Below are 15,525 nucleotides of genomic sequence, written 5' to 3'. Positions count from 1 at the left end.
TTTTTCTAGTTTTTTCTTCTTCCCTTCTAATTGTAACTACATTAGTTTTGTTTATGCAAACCATTTTAAATTTGAAGTAATAAAAGTTATTTATTTTGCATCCCATAATGTTCTCCATCTTTTATTTGGTCAGAAATTCTTCCCTTATCCATAAACCTGACAGATAAAATAATGCATGCCCCCCCCCCCCAATCTGCTTATGATAGCACCCTTTATGTGCCCACTTTGACCTTATCTTGCTATACAGTGTGAGATGTTAGTCCTCATTTCTGCCAAACTAATGAACAGTTTTTCTAGCAATTTTTGTCAAATAATGATTTCTTGTCCCCAAAATCTTAGATCTTTGGGTCTGTCAGACTCTAGATTAGTATGGACATTTACTACTGCATACTATTTACTGAAACTATTTCACTGATCCACTACTCTATTTTTTAGCCAGCAACAGATTGTTTTAATGATTACTGCTCTGCCATACATTTGGAGATCTGGTACTTCCAAGCCACCTTCTTTCACATTTTTTTTATTGATTCCCTTACTATTCTTGACCTTTTATTCTTCCAGATGAATTTTGTTATTATTTTTTTCTAGTTCTATCAAATAATTTTTGAGTAATTTGATTGGTAAGTATGACATTGAAGAAGTAAATTAATTTAGGTTTTCTTAATATTGGCTTGGCCTACTCACGAGCAATAAATATTTTTCCAATTGTTTAGATCTGACCTTACTTGTGTGAGAAAAGTGTTTTGTAATTGTTGGGTCTGTCTTGGCAGGAAGGCTCCCAAATATTTTATCTCATCTGCAGTTATTTTAAATGAAATTTCTCCTTCCATTTCTTTCTGCTAAACTTTGTTGATAATATATAGAAATGTGCATGTTTTATGTAGATTTCTTTTATATCCTGAGATTTTGCTGAAGTTGTTAATTATTTCCACTAGTTTTTTAGTTGATTCTCTACGATTCTCTAAGTTTGCCATCATATTGTCTGCAAAGAGTGATAGTTTTTGTTTCTTCATTGCCTATTTCTTTTTCTTATTGCTATAACTAGCATTTCTAGAACAATATTGAACAAGAGTCGTGATAATCTAGACATCCTTGCTTCATTCCTGATCTTACTGGAAAGGGTTTTAGCTTATCCCTATTATAAATAATGCTTGCTGATGGTTTTAGATAGGTTCTGCTTATCATTTTATGGAAAGTTCTATTTGTTCCCATGCTTCCTAGTGTTTTGAACAGGAATGGATGTTGCATTTTATCAAAAGCTTTTTCTGTGTCTATTGAGAAAATCATATGATTTTTGCTGGTTTCCTTATTGATATCAATTAGGGTGATAGTTTTCCTAATATCAAAACAGCCCCACATTCCTGGTATAAATCCCACCTGGTCATAGTGTATGATCTTTGTGATATTTTGCTGTAATCTCCTTGCTAGTATTTTAATTCAAAATTTTTGCATCAGTATTCGAAATTTGTCTCTAGTTTTCTTTATCTGTTTTTGCTCTTCCTGATTTTAGGTATCTGCACCATATTTGGTAAGACTATTTATATGCCTATTTTTTCAGTCAGATCATTATAGTATTAAGAATTAATTGTTCTTCAAATATTTGGTACAATTCACTTGTGAACCCACCTGGTCGTGGGGATTTTTTCCTTAGGGAGCTCATTTATGGCTTGTTCAATTTCTTTTTATAAGATATAGGATTGCTTAAGTATTCTATTTCCTTTTCTATTAATCTGGACAGTTTATATTTTGTAATTATTCACCAGTTTCACTCAGATTCTCAGATTTATTGACACATAATTGGGCAAAATAACTCCTAATAATTACTTTAATTTTATCTTTGTAGATGATGAATTCACCCTTTTTATTTTTGATAACTCAAATTTGGTTTTTGTCTTCCTTTTAAAAATCAAATTTACCAATGGTTTATCTATTTCATCCCCCCCCCCATAAAACCAGATCCTCATTTTATTTATTAATTCAGTGGATTTCTTACTTTCAATTTGATTGTTTCAGGATTTCCAATTTGGTGTTTAATTGGAGATTTTACATTTGTTCCTTTTCTAGTCTTTTTTAGTTTCATGCCCAATTCATTGATATGCTCTTCTTCTGTTTTATTGATTTAGAGATAAATATTTCCCATCAAGTACTGCTTTGGCTGAATCCTATAAATTTTGGTATGCTGTCTCATTGTTATTATCTTTAATAAATAAAATTATTTATTGTTTTTATGATTTGTTCTTTGGCTCACTCATTCTTTAGGATTAGATTATTTTATTTTCATTTAATTTCTGTATATGTGTACATACACGGCCCTTTATTGAATATAATTTTATTGCATTTTAGTCTGAAAAGGATGCATTTTACATTTCTGCTTTTCTGCATTTGGTTGTGAGATTTTTATGCCCTAATACATGGTCAATTTTTGTGAAGATGCCATGTATAGTTGAGAAAAGAGTATATTCCTGTCTGTTCTCATTCAACTTTTTCTGGGACTCTAACTTTTAAAAAAATTCTATTTATCAATTTAGCTTCTTTCTTATTTTCTGGTTAGATTTATCTAGCATGAAGAAGGGAAAGTATAGTTTTACTGACTATTTCCTCCTGTAACATTTAACTTTTCCTTTAAGAATTTAAATGCTATGCCATTTCGTGTATATGTTTATTATTGATATTACTTCAGTGTCTATGGTACCTTTTAGCCAAATGTAGTTCTCTGCTTATCTCTTTTAATTAGGTCAATTTTTGCCCTTGTTTTGTCTGAGATCATGATTCCCACCCTTGCTTTAATCACACATAAGCATTCTGCTTCAGCCTCTTATTTTTTTACTCTGTGTGTGTCTCTCGTTTCAAGTGTGTTTTTATAAACAACATATTGCTGGATTCTGATTTTTAATCCATTGTGCTATTTGCTTCAGTTTTATGGATGAGTTCATCCCATTTACACACACAATTATGATGATTAACTCTGCCATTCCCTCCATCTTATTTTTTCCCTCTTTATCGTTCTTTCTTTTTTACCCTATTCTTCAGAAGTCTATTTTGCTTCTGACACTACGTCCCTTAACAGACCGTCCCTTTTATCAGCCTCCCTCATATCTTTTTTTCCCCTCCTACTTCCCAGTGGGATAAGATAGATTTCTATTCCCAACTATGAGTGTGTATGTTATTCCCCCTTTGAGCCAATTTCAATGAGAGTAGGGTTCAAGCATTGCCTTCTTCCCCCCTTCTATCTTTCCCTCCTAATTTTTTAACCCCTCACCCTGTGTCTTGGAGTCAATACTGTGTATTGGTTCCAAGGCAGAAGAGGGGTAATGGCTAGGCAACGGGGGTTAAATGACTTGTCCAGGGTCACACAGCTGGGAAGTGTCGGAGGCCAGATTTGAACTCAGGACTGTCTCTAGGCCTGGCTCTCAATCCACTGAGCTACCCAGATGCCCCCCTGGTTCTGCTTTCTTCACTGTATCACTTCATAGAGATCTTCCTATGTTTCTTTTAATTCTCTTTCCCAATTCAGAACTTGAATTCAATAGGAGCCATACAAACCAATGGAAATGAGGCACTTCTATAGTAGTTTCTCAAAACTAGAGATACAAAAGGAGCAGTTTTAGCAGCATGTAAAATGTAAGAAAGAAGAAAGTTTCATTTCATTCCTGACTTCTGAAGTCTTCTGGGAAAAGCACTTTCCTTGGCTTCCATTTTGTGTTCTCATTCTCTCTCTCTCCCCTTCTCTCTGTGTCACTGTGTGCCTCTCTGTCTCTCTGTATTTCTCTGCTTCTTTCACTGTTGCTCTTTCCCTTCCTCTCTGTCTCTGTCTCTGCATGTCTCTGTCTGTCTCTGTGTTGTTTTTCCCTTCCTCCCTCTCTTTGTCTCTGTCCCTCTCATCTCTCTCTGTTGTTCTTTCCCTCTCTCTCTGTCTGTCTCTCTGTCTCTGTCTCTGCATGTCTCTGTCTGTCTCTGTGTTGTTTTTCCCTTCCTCCCTCTCTTTGTCTCTGTCTCTCTCATCTCTCTCTGTTGTTCTTTCCCTCTCTCTCTGTCTGTCTCTCTGTCTCTGTCTCTTCTTCTCTCTGTCTCTCTCATTCTATGTCTGTCTCTCTCTCTCATTTTCTTTCTGCCTCTATCTCTGTCTCTCTCTCTGTCTCTCTTTTCCTCTTTCTCTGTCTCCTCTGCCTCTCTGTGGCTCTCTGTCTCACTCTCTCTGCCTCCCTCTCCCTCCTCTCTCCCCCTCTCTGCCTCCTGTCTCTATTTTGGTTTGTTTTTTTTAGATATTCAGTAAATGTTTATCAGATAAATGATTGGGAGATCATATACAATTTCATTGCAGTCCATTTTCCTCCTGTAAAAAATTAATGTCTGTCTTGCCTTGGCCTTACATTTATGCTGATGACTTTTTTATGTTTTGGAAAATTTAATTTAATTAATTAATTTAGAATAGTTTTCCATGGTTACAAGATCCTTGTCCTTTCCCTCCTCTCCTCCCACCCCCTCCCATAGCCAACGCACAATTCCACTGTCACCCTCTACTTTGTCTCTCACCCTCTTTCTCTTCCTCCCCTCCCTTGTGTCCCTTCCTTCTTCTCTGTCATTTCCCTCTACTTCAGTCTATTTCTCTCCCTCCTTCTCTCTCTCCATCTCCTCATCACTCTCTTCCCCCACCGTAGATACATCTATATCTATATATATACATCCATACACATGTAGTTGTTCAGTCATTCCAATTGTGCCTAACTCTTCATGTCCCCTTTTTGGGGTTTTCTCAGGTAAGACACTGGAGTGGTTCATTTTATAGATGAGGAAACTGAGGCATCCAGGGTTAAGTGACTTGCTCAAGGTCACATAATTATTAAGTACCTGAGACCATTTTTGAACTTAGATCTTCCTGACTTCAGGTCCAGAACTCTTTCTACTAGGTTACCTAGCTGCCCCCCTCTCTTTCAGTTTGTATTTACATATATTAATTTATTTGTATTTTATATGTATATATTTATATCTATTCCCCTCTTCCTCCTTTCTATCTCTCTCTCCCTCCATACCTTTCTCTCTCTCTCTGTCTGTCTCTTCCTCTCTCTCTCAATTTCTCCCTTCCTCTATCCCCATGTCATTCTCTTGTCTCTGTCTTTCTCTCCCTCCTTCTATCCTCCCTCCCTCCCTTTCTCTCCTCTCTCTTGTCCTTCTCTCTCTCTCTGCCTCTACCTCTTTTGTCTCTCCATGTTTCTTTCTCTGTCTCTCTTCCTCCCTCTCCCTACATCTTTCCTTCAGTCCCTCCCTCCCTCCTCTCTCCTTCCTCTCAAACCATCTTTTTCCTTTCCCTTCTTCCTTCTCTTTCTCCCTCTGCCTCTGTTTCTCTCTCCTTTCCTCTCTCTGTCTTACTCTGTCCCTCTTTCCTTCTCTCTCTGTCTCCATCACTGCTTCTCTCTGTCTCTCTGTTGCTCTCTCCCTCTCTCCTCTACTGCCTCCCTCTCCCTCTCTCTTTACCCCCTCTTCCTTCCTTCTTTCTATCTCTGTCTCTTTTTCTTTGTCTCTTTTCCTCCATCCTCTCCCCATCTTTCTGTCTCTTTCTCCCTTCTTTCTTTCCTTCCTTTTCTCTCTCTGCATCTTTCCCTCTGTTTTCCTCTCTTGTCACTCTCTGTCTGTCTGTTTGTCTCTCTTTTCCTTCTTCTACCCTCCCTTCTTTTCTGTTTCTCCTTTTCTCTGTCTCTTCCTCTCTCCCCATCAGTCCTTCACCATTGTCTTTCTCCTTCCCTTCTTTTCTCCCCCCCGCTTCCCCCCCTGCATCTCTCTTTTCTCCCTCCTTTCTTCTGCCTCTCTCTGTCTCTCTTCCCCCTCCCCTTTCTCTCCCTCTTTCTGTCTGCCTCTTCCTCCCTAGTGGTGCAAGCTGTTGGTCTGTCCTCCCAGCCCTGCCCATAATGAGGCCCAGAATCAGTGCTGGTGCTGATTGTGATTGCCACCTTCCCTTGTTAGGGAAAAGCCTTTTAGTGATGAAGCAGGTGCCTGTGCTGCCAGATAGTGTACTGATAAGTGGGGGCCTTTTCAGGTTAGCCATCTGAGAGTACTAGTGGCTGGGTTAATGCCTGGCATGAGGCAGACTCTTAATAGATGCTTGTTTCATTAATCCAAATAGGAGCTCCTGATGTTACCTTCTCCATCAAAACATGAGCTTCTGTTTCAGGGCCTGGCAGGGAGCACAGAGGCTTCAGGAGCCGTGTATCCCAATCTGTATCATCAGGGCACCCTCCCTGGAGCCTCACCTCTGTCCACAGGCCTCCAGGGACAGCAGACTCACTCCTTCCCAAGGCAGCCCATTCTCCTTTGATAAAGCAGCTTTTCATCTGGCTCCCCAGGCCTGCCAGCCGTCGTTCCTCTTTTCACTTGCAGGGAGAAGAAAGTTATCCCCTCTTCCACATGAAGACTTCCTGTGTTTGAAAACAACTATCATGCGTGTCTTCTCTCCCCTCTCTCCATTTCCTTTTCTGCAGGCTAACTTTCCCTACTTGATAGGCTTGTTGATTCAGAACTAGAAAGGACTTGAACAAAATTTATCTAGTCCATCCAGCCCTTCCTTTGAAAGAGGAGGGGACCAAGACCAAGAGATATGGCACTTTTCACTGTAGATCACACAGGTGGATGATAAACGACAAACCAGATACAAATCCAGCTTCTCAGACTCCATAGCCAGCCCACTTTCTCTAGAGCCCTGCTGCCAATCTTCATTCTAGTACATTCTCTAGGCCTCTCACCATCCTGATGACCCTCCACGGAACATTACCTACACTGCAGTCCATTGAATTAAACAGCAGAGTTCAAATGTGGTCTTACACTGGCGTTGGCTAAGGGTTTTCTCATTGTCCCCATTCTGGACCCTATTCTAGATGACTGATTCGTAGGACTCATTGAGCTGTGACTCATGGTATATCAGATTTCTTGGAATCCTTGTATTTATAGGATTTGACTCTATTCAGTAGATGTCCTGTGTTAGGGTTAGACCAACAGGAAAAAGAGCCTAACTTTTCAGCTGAGTACAGCCAAGGTGAATGAGAAGTTTGGTTCCTAGCCCATGTTAGCAGATGATTCCCAGAATTCCTTTTGGTCACCTCTTATTGGCATTTTCTCAGGAGGGTACATGCCTTGGTGTCATAGTCTCTGAGCCCGGAGTTTCAGCCTGCTATAGATAGCCTTCTATCTAACCCCAGCTGCTTAGGGCACAGCAGCCTCTTGTATGTTATTGGATTCATCTACAGAGTCTTATTTCATTCAGAAGGTTCTTTTTACTCTGGTCTCAGTTATGTAGCCACCTTCCATTTTGAAACTTAAGAACAAAATCTTGAATATTGCTTTGACTTTATGTTGTTGAGGAGGGTTTCTGTTCATCATGTAGCAGTTAGTCCGAATGGTCTCTTAGACCCTTTCCATCTCAGAGATGCCACGGTCTCTGATCTCTGAGTCTTCATGATTGGATCATAATCTGTGCTGGTGTCTGGGCCCATGATCCAAGATTGGAGATTCTGGCATCTTGAACTTGAAAAAACAAACACGTAGCTCTGGTCAGCCAATGTTGTGCCAGCCGTGAAGCTTGACTTGACCTTCGAGCAGCCAGCCTTTTCCTTTCCCATCCCAGACCAGGAGGAGGGGTTACCAGTTTGGGGAGGAGAAGATGGAGTGTCCAGATGTGACTTGGGGCTTAGAGAACCCCAACAGCTATGGCCCTGCTGGTCAGAAATGAGCTGGATGAGTAGCTTTAGAGGATGGAGAGTGATGACTGTAGAGGTAAGGCAGAAGGAGGTCCACAGAGTTATAGTGATTTTCCTAAGCTGTAATGATCTTTAGAATGGTCTTTTTACTTTCACTCATCACAAACACTGCAAGGAAAGACAACAAAGTTTCCCATGAAGCAGCATTCAGTGTTACCTGTGGGCAAATGATGAAAACAGTCCTGGCTCCTTTACTTGCCTGAGAGGAGAGAATCTGTGTGTGATCCAGCCTGATTTCTAGCTAGAATGCCAATACTGGTCTGGCTCAATTCTGCCAGAGACATATTGACTCAGTAGGCAAGGATCTTCTATTTTATGTACTAGTAGCTGAATCATGTTGGTTACAGAAACCCAGCATCTTTGGTACCCTGTATTCCACTTTTGACCACTTGGCTGTTCAGTAATTCATATCGGCATTCTGCAGCTACAATGCAGATTTCCAAGTGGCACATCTGACTTTTGAAACTATTCGAGGTAAGGTGGATGTGTGGGAATAGTGGGAAGGATTGGAGAAGGGGCTGCATGAATATGGTGGCAGAACTTTTCTGAAGAACCCCATTGTTTTTTCTTCCTCAAAAGAGACAGGAGTCAATCTGGTCAATAACAGACTTGACCGTTCTGCCTCAAAGCTAGTATGAAGATAAATTAAATATGTTAACAATTCTGGATCACAGTGAAAAGAAACATTATCTGACTCCAAACCATGCAACTTTTAGACTGAAAAACAGCAGTCTCCAATCCCATATGTGTTCTCACCTCCCTTTTTTCCCACTGTAAATTAATCTGGTCCTTGAAGAAGATGCCTGATTGCTTCAGACTACTCTTTGTGTAGTTATCTAACTTGTCTCCGTAGAGAAGAAACTAGGGTTTTCAAGGCCACACAGATGAGAAAAGAGAGAACGCTTGAACAAAAACCAGTTCTGTACATTTCTAGCTGCTATCTATAGTTGGATGGATGCAGTTCTCTGAAAGAGAGGAGGAGGATTTTGTTTGATTAGTTTTCTGTCCTGTCTTGCTGTAGTCTTCAACTCTGAGATTCAGATTCAAATGACCAAGGCTGTTCTCACATCTGCTTGTAAAATTCACTTCTCCATCTCTTAGGGAACTTCTCTGAACGGATCAGAAGCTGCAGTCCTAGTAGAGCTGGAATTTGGGGGTTCTCTATACTAGTGTTAACATTACTTATCAAGGGGCACAGTTGATAGATTGCAGATCTAGAGTCAGGAGGGCCTAGATTTGTATCTGGCGGCCTCAGACACTTCCTCACTAGGTGTCCCTGCACAAGTCATTTAACCCCCATTGCCTAGTCCTTGCCACTCTTCTGTCTTAGAATTGATACTAAGGGGGGCAGCTGGGTAGCTCAGTGGATTGAGAGCCAGGCCTAGAGACGGGAGGTCCTAGGTTCAAATCTGGCCTCAGCCACTTCCTAGCTGTGTGACCCTGAGCAAGTCACTTGACCCCCATTGCCTACCCTTACCACTCTTCTGCCTTGGAGCCAATACACAGTATTGACTCCAAGACGGAAGGTAAGGGTTTAAAAAAAAAAGAATTGATACTAAGACAGAAGGTAAGGGTTTAAAAAACACATTACTTATTGAGAGGTATCAGAATTTAGTGCTAGACTTAGAGGCAAGAAACCTCTTGTTCTTATTCTGCCTCTGATATTAGCTGGATGACCACAGGTAGTCCCTCCAGATCTCAGTCTCAGTTTCCTCACCTGTATATCAGAGATAATAAAACTCACATAGTACCTACCTCCAAGGGTTGCTATGAAGCTCAAATGAGATAAGTATAATCAGAAGGAAGGAAACCAGGATTTATTAAGCACCTACTATGTGCCAGACACTGTGCTAAGCACTTTACAACTTACCTCATTTCATTCTCACAACAACCCTGAGATGTAGGTGCTATTGTTGTCCTCATTTTATAGTTTAGGAAACCGAGGCAGACAAAATTTAAGTGATTTGCCCTGGATCATTCAGCTAGTAAGTGTTCAGAGTCAAATTTGAGTGACTCTAGGTTCAGCAGTCTATCTACTGCACCACCTAGTGTTTGGTGTACAATAATAATGCCAATTATTATTATTATTATTATCTATGATAACTCCCATTTCTGTAGTGCTTTGATGGAATAAAAAGACCTTGGTAAACACTCTCTTCCTTTCTTCCTTTTTTAGCGGCACTGATTCATCTCTTTTTTCTTGCTGTCTAGATTCTGGTAATGGCTCCAAAGATCCCCCCTTCCTGTTTACCATTCCAAACCCATCTATCCTCTCCACCACGACTACCTTAAACTTCCTAAAAATCCATTTTCACCTTGTCACTCCCCTTGCCCAGTGATGCCCACTGCCTGTGCAGCCAAGTTCAAACTCTTCTGCCAGCTCAGTCCTAGAATATCGCCTTTAGCCTGACCAAGCATCTACAGTGACTCTCTATTAAGAGCCGAATAAAGGGTAAACTCTTCCTTATGGCCTTTGAGGTTCTCTAGAATCTGGCCCCAAGTCCCAGCTTGTCCCTTATTTTCAGTACTCAGCCAGAATACTTCCTGTCTCCTCTGTAGATTGTGCTCATTTACCTGTCTGCTTCTTCCTTGAAGGTTAGGACTACCGTTGCCTTTGCGGTATCTTCAGGGACCTATTAATAGCCTGACAACTCCTTCTTGACTGATTTTGATCTTCCTGGAACCAGAAGGTTGAACTGGATGATGTCTTGAGAGGCATAAAGATCTGATTCTTGGCCTCTTAGGGTTCTTTGCTGTCCCCAGGTAGAATTCTGTGGGGACATTTAATCATCTGGGCAGTCTTTGTACTTTACCTTATTTTAATATTGTTGATTTTCCTGTTCCCAATCCCTTCATCTTCTAGATGAAGAAATTGAGGCCTAGGGAGGGAAAGTGACTTGATAGACCTGGGATTCAGACCCAGACGCAGTGCTTTCCTGACTATCTTTCCACTGTACCACCTTAGTTACAGATTGACTCCCAGGTGTTCCCCCCCCCCCAAATCTGGGCCCAGTGTTGTCTAGGTTTGTGAGGTGGGTTATCTGGATGAGACCTAAAATCCTGCTCCCAGTACATTACAAAATCAACTAATCTATGGCCCTTTTTCTACCAGACAGTGATACCTTTTTAGCTAACCTACCATTTTAAACATTTTTCTATTAATAATTTTCTTAGTGCTTTTTTGTTTGTTTGTTTTAAACATCACTCTCATTTGTGAATCCCTCCCTTCTCCCACTGCCCTGGAAACTGTCCATTATAAGACTTTAAAAGAGGGGGACCAAAACTAACTGAAACATCCCTGGAGTCTTACAGCATATGTAACGAGCATGGGCGTCACCTCATCCCAGCTTGGAGGGGCCACCCTTCCTTGTTCCGGATGGGCAAGTCCACACTTTGGCAAATCAACTCATCAGAGGCAGTAAATGAGAAGAAAACCGTACTTGTACCGGAGACAATTTATACCTGGATCGAGGAATTGGTGTGCTTCCTTCCCACGAGGTCTCTTTCTCTCTGGTCCCCAAATAAGACTCATGAGAGCATTCAGAGCCTTCGTAGCATATTCGGAAGCTAGCCAAAGTAAGTGGCACCACCTCCCTTACCTCCATATTCAGCTGGTTCCCTATGGAGGTGGCCAGTAGGATTTGGATTGGGTTATAAAAAGCGACTCTTATTTCTCATCTTCATAGGGTGCTGAGCCACCATCCAGAGAGATGGCTGAATAACGGTGTGCTTAATGGGTCGGTCCTTATATTCTCCTATCTGCTGGGCAAGTCTGACGACACAGAGAAAGGCCTGAACCCTTTACAAATCAGTGCCTTTCATTTCACAGAATGTAGAGCCCATAAAAATCTTTCTGCTTTATCCATGAGCTCTGGGCTGGAGCTGAGGGGAGGGCACCCTGCTCTTTGCCCAGAGAACCACTTAAATAAAACCTGGGATGGTGCTCTAATTTAGGCCTGTGCCGAGCAACTTTATTTAGGTGACTCAATTGGCAAAGAATTTCAGCAGCTGCCCTCTCTGAGCCTTGATATCATAGCCTCTGGTACGGGCCAATGCCATGCAGATCCGCTGCTCCACGCTGCCTCTCCTCGCCCTTTTCTCAGTCATGCTTGGGTGGCCATTTTCTCCTCTTAACACTAGCCCAGCTGCCTTCTACTTGGCCTTTTGGCCTCTCACTCGAGGACTTTTGGAATCGGTTTCTAAAATATTGTCGTCTCTGGCTTCCTCTGCCACTTGTTTACTCTCAATGTGCAGATGCAGGGTGTCCCAGAAGTCTCGATGCTTGGGCCCCATTTGGGGAGAAAGCTTCTCTCCAGTGGCTTTTGTTTCATTCAGTGTTTTTGTGTCTCTAGCCCCCAAGCTGGTGCCAGGTAGCTAGCTAGTAGTCAGTCAGCTAGCAGTAGTCAGCTCGTTGATTTATTGAGCGACTTCACAGGGTTCCTGGTCCTGGCTGGTTTGTCAATGTAAGAAGATACAGCAAATTCCTCTGCCCCCTCCCTTAAATTGCTCAACTGGACAGTGAATGTCCAGGGTTACAAGCTGAACATAGGGTAAGAAAGCACCATGTCCACCCTGCTTGTTTTCTTTCATCTTCTTCTTTAATTACTTAAATTGTTTTAAATTGACTGAAGTCCGCTCCCCACCCCCCCAAAGGTAACAGGAAAAGAGTCTTTGTAAGAAATATGTATAGTCCCGACAGCTGGGCAGCTCAGTGGATGGAGAGCCAGGCCCAGAGACGGGAGGTCCTGGATTCAACTATGGCCTCAGACACTTCCTAGTTGTGTGACCCTGGGCAAGTCCCTTAACTCCATTGCCTAGCCCTTACCACTCTTCTGCCTTGTAATATTGATTCTAAGACAGAAAGTAAGAATTTTAAGTAGATATAGCTAATGTTTGAGGGAGGGAAGGGAAAGAACATGAATCTTGTAATCGTGGAAAAATATTCTAAATTAATAAATTAAATAAAAATTTCCAAAACTTAAAAAATAAATAAATAGATATAACTATGCACGGATATAGAGCCAAGCAAAACAAATCCCCACCCTGGCCAGGGCCAAAAAGTAATATATGTCTCAGTCTGTACCTTGAATCCATCATTCATCTCTCAGGAGGTACAAAACATGTTCTATCATTTCTCTGAAATCATCACGCCTGCCCCTCCCACTCATTTTCCAGAGGGCCAAAACAGGGTCCAAAGAGGGGAAAGAACTTAGCCAGGACCACTCGGTTTGTCCTTCAAGGCTGGAATAAAAACCAAGAGCCCCGCTCCCCTCTTGCCTGCCTGCCACTGGCTGTACTCTCTCCACCCCCTAGCCTGCCACCATGGTGGGTCCAGGTTTCCCATGACCTGCCTTCAAGAGTTTTCCATGAACAGGAGACTGTCTACTGCTGAATTACTCACTGCTCTGGCCATTGCCTCATCCAACCTCTGGATGTGTACTATTCTCAGCCCTGCTGCCTATAGCTCTGTGCCTTTCGGCTTCTCTTTTGAGTCCCTCTAGTCTAGAGGTTCTTAACTTGGGGCCTATAAACTAGCTTGAAATGTGTTTTTATTTATTTTCTGGTGGCTCTATTTTGACAAAATGGGTTTCCTTAAAAACAGAATTCTGAGGAATCCAGAGGTTTCCCCAGACTGTCCTAAAAGAATGGGAAGTTGGGGCGGCTAGATGGCTCAGTAGATTGAGCTCTAGGATTGGAGTCAGGAGGACCTGGGTTCGAATGTGGCCTCACATACTTCCTACCTGTGCAGACCCTGATCAAGTCATTTAACTTCTATAGCTTAGCCCTGGTCACTCTTCTGTCATAGACATAGATGAAAAGAAAGGGCTAAAAAAAGAACGAGCATTTCTGGGTCCTGACTCCTTTCTGTAGCCAGATCTGTGTCTGTTATCTTCTCTTTCAAGCATAACAATTACAGAACGCACACTAAGTTTCTGGTTAGGAGGAATTAGAATCTCTTACTGGGACCACATTGATTTTTAGGAACAAATCTGAAAATCGTCACCCAAGCAGTGGTTTTACGTATGTTCCATGTTGTTGGTTGCGAAACTCACTGAATGTATTTCAGGTTTTCTTTTATACCTCAGTGCCGGCACTGGTCAGTTTTTGTTGGGTTTCACAGAACCAAAGTAGGACGTGGAGCCTTTGGGGCTGGCTCTCTAGCTCCATCATCAGCCTGAGTTTCTTGATTCAAGTCACGATCTAGCAGAAAATAAAGATTCTCTTCTCATTGTTCTCCTCCTAGGGGCCAAAAGGTTTGAATAGGGCCATGGTACTCTTTCCTAATTTGTCAGGATAATATTCTATAGAATCAAAGAAACTCCAGGGAGCTCAAAGGCCATCTATTCTGACCTAGGCTTGAACTAGCATCCCTTCTCCTACAAACATCCCTGATGGTCATTGAGCCTCCCTCAGTGCCGGGTACGCACTACCTCCCAAGGCATCCCATTCCACCTGGGAGCGGCTCTCAGTGTCAAGAAGCTATGTCTACCTTGCTGGAAATTTGGACATGGGGCAGGTTCTTTTATCCTTTCAGCTGAGAAGGTGCCCCTTGGAACGAGCATTTCAAAGGGTTGTTGATTGGGAAAGGGATGCTTTTTCCCGATAGGACACAGACCAGAGGGGTGATCCGAACACACAAGGGACATATCCAAGCCCCAAACGCCACGTGTATTTCACATGTCATTCATTGCCTAATTGTGGATTCCTTTTTGGAAACTGAATGTCATTTAATTTTATAGGCTGGCTGGAAAGAGAACCATGCCACATTCATGACTGAACTGAAAAATCTTCAGGCTTCTGGATTGACTACTCTTGGCCAGGCTCTGAAGTCTGCCTTTGACCTGTTGAATGTGAATAGACTGGTGTCTGGAATAGACAATTACGGACAGGTAACAACAAATTTAAGTGATTACAGCTACCTTGTTTATTTCTTATTTTTTGGTGTGGGTGCAGCTAAGCATTTATAGTTGGGCATAGTGAAATCTTCCAAAGTATTTTCACAGACTCTGGAAAGATGATAAACCCTAAACTTTTTTTTTTTTTAAGAATAGGGTTGGGGGCAGCTGGGTGGCTCAGTGAATAGAGAGCCAGGCCCAGAGATGGGAGGTCCTAGGTTCCAATCTGGCCTCAGACACTTCCCAGCTGTGTGACCCTGGGCAAGTCACTTGACCCCCACTGCCTAGCCCTTACTGCTCTTCTGCCTTGGAACCAGTACACAGTAGTGATTCTAAGGTGGAAGGTGAGGGTTTAAAAAAAAGAATGGGGTTTTCTTGGTATCAGTGTTGTTCACTTATACCGTAAACTGTGTGTTTACATTTCTCCATGTCCTATTTTTATTCTCATGTCAGCTAGACATAGAGCCCATTGGCCTGGCATGCGGCCTTCTCTCTGTACCAGGATATGGGTTCAATGAAAATTGTTTTGCTGGGGTAGCTGGCTGGATTGAGTAGTTGGAGTGAGTCTGCTCTTTTTCACAACTGCCATAAATGCCCACTGAGAGGTTTGAGGAAGAAGGAAAGGTCAAGAAGTACTGCTCAGGGTCCCCTTTTCACTTCCCTGTGCTGCCCTGCCAACCGACGGGATCAGTGGGCAATAGACACTGTGTGACCATAACCAACTGAATGGCTGCTGGGCCTCTGGCCTAGGGGTTAGGGAGGATACCCTTGTCCCACCTGCTCCAGCCTGGTGAGCGTTTTCTTTGATCTTCCGATGACTCGTATCACCTGTTCCTAAATACATACATTTTTGGATTATGGCAGTTCCAGCAGTGAGGTGGAAT

General features: G+C 42.2%; 1 protein-coding gene across 3 annotated transcripts in view; it reads left to right on the top strand.

Annotated features, from left to right (window-relative positions):
- Positions 1 to 15,525, top strand: part of SAGE1 (sarcoma antigen 1) — a 70,145-nt gene that overhangs the window by 13,402 nt on the left and 41,218 nt on the right. For all 3 annotated transcript variants that reach the window (XM_016426688.2, XM_007507232.3, XM_007507233.3), the window contains exon 3: positions 14,486 to 14,635. In XM_016426688.2, the coding sequence (XP_016282174.1) occupies positions 14,486 to 14,635 (150 nt within the window). The remainder of the gene's footprint in view (positions 1 to 14,485; positions 14,636 to 15,525) is intronic.

Source organism: Monodelphis domestica, chromosome X (assembly GCF_027887165.1).
Source record: "Monodelphis domestica isolate mMonDom1 chromosome X, mMonDom1.pri, whole genome shotgun sequence".
NCBI classification, from domain to species: domain Eukaryota; kingdom Metazoa; phylum Chordata; class Mammalia; order Didelphimorphia; family Didelphidae; genus Monodelphis; species Monodelphis domestica.
Note: the sequence above shows the minus strand (reverse complement) of the source record. Positions and strands in the feature narration are given on the sequence as shown.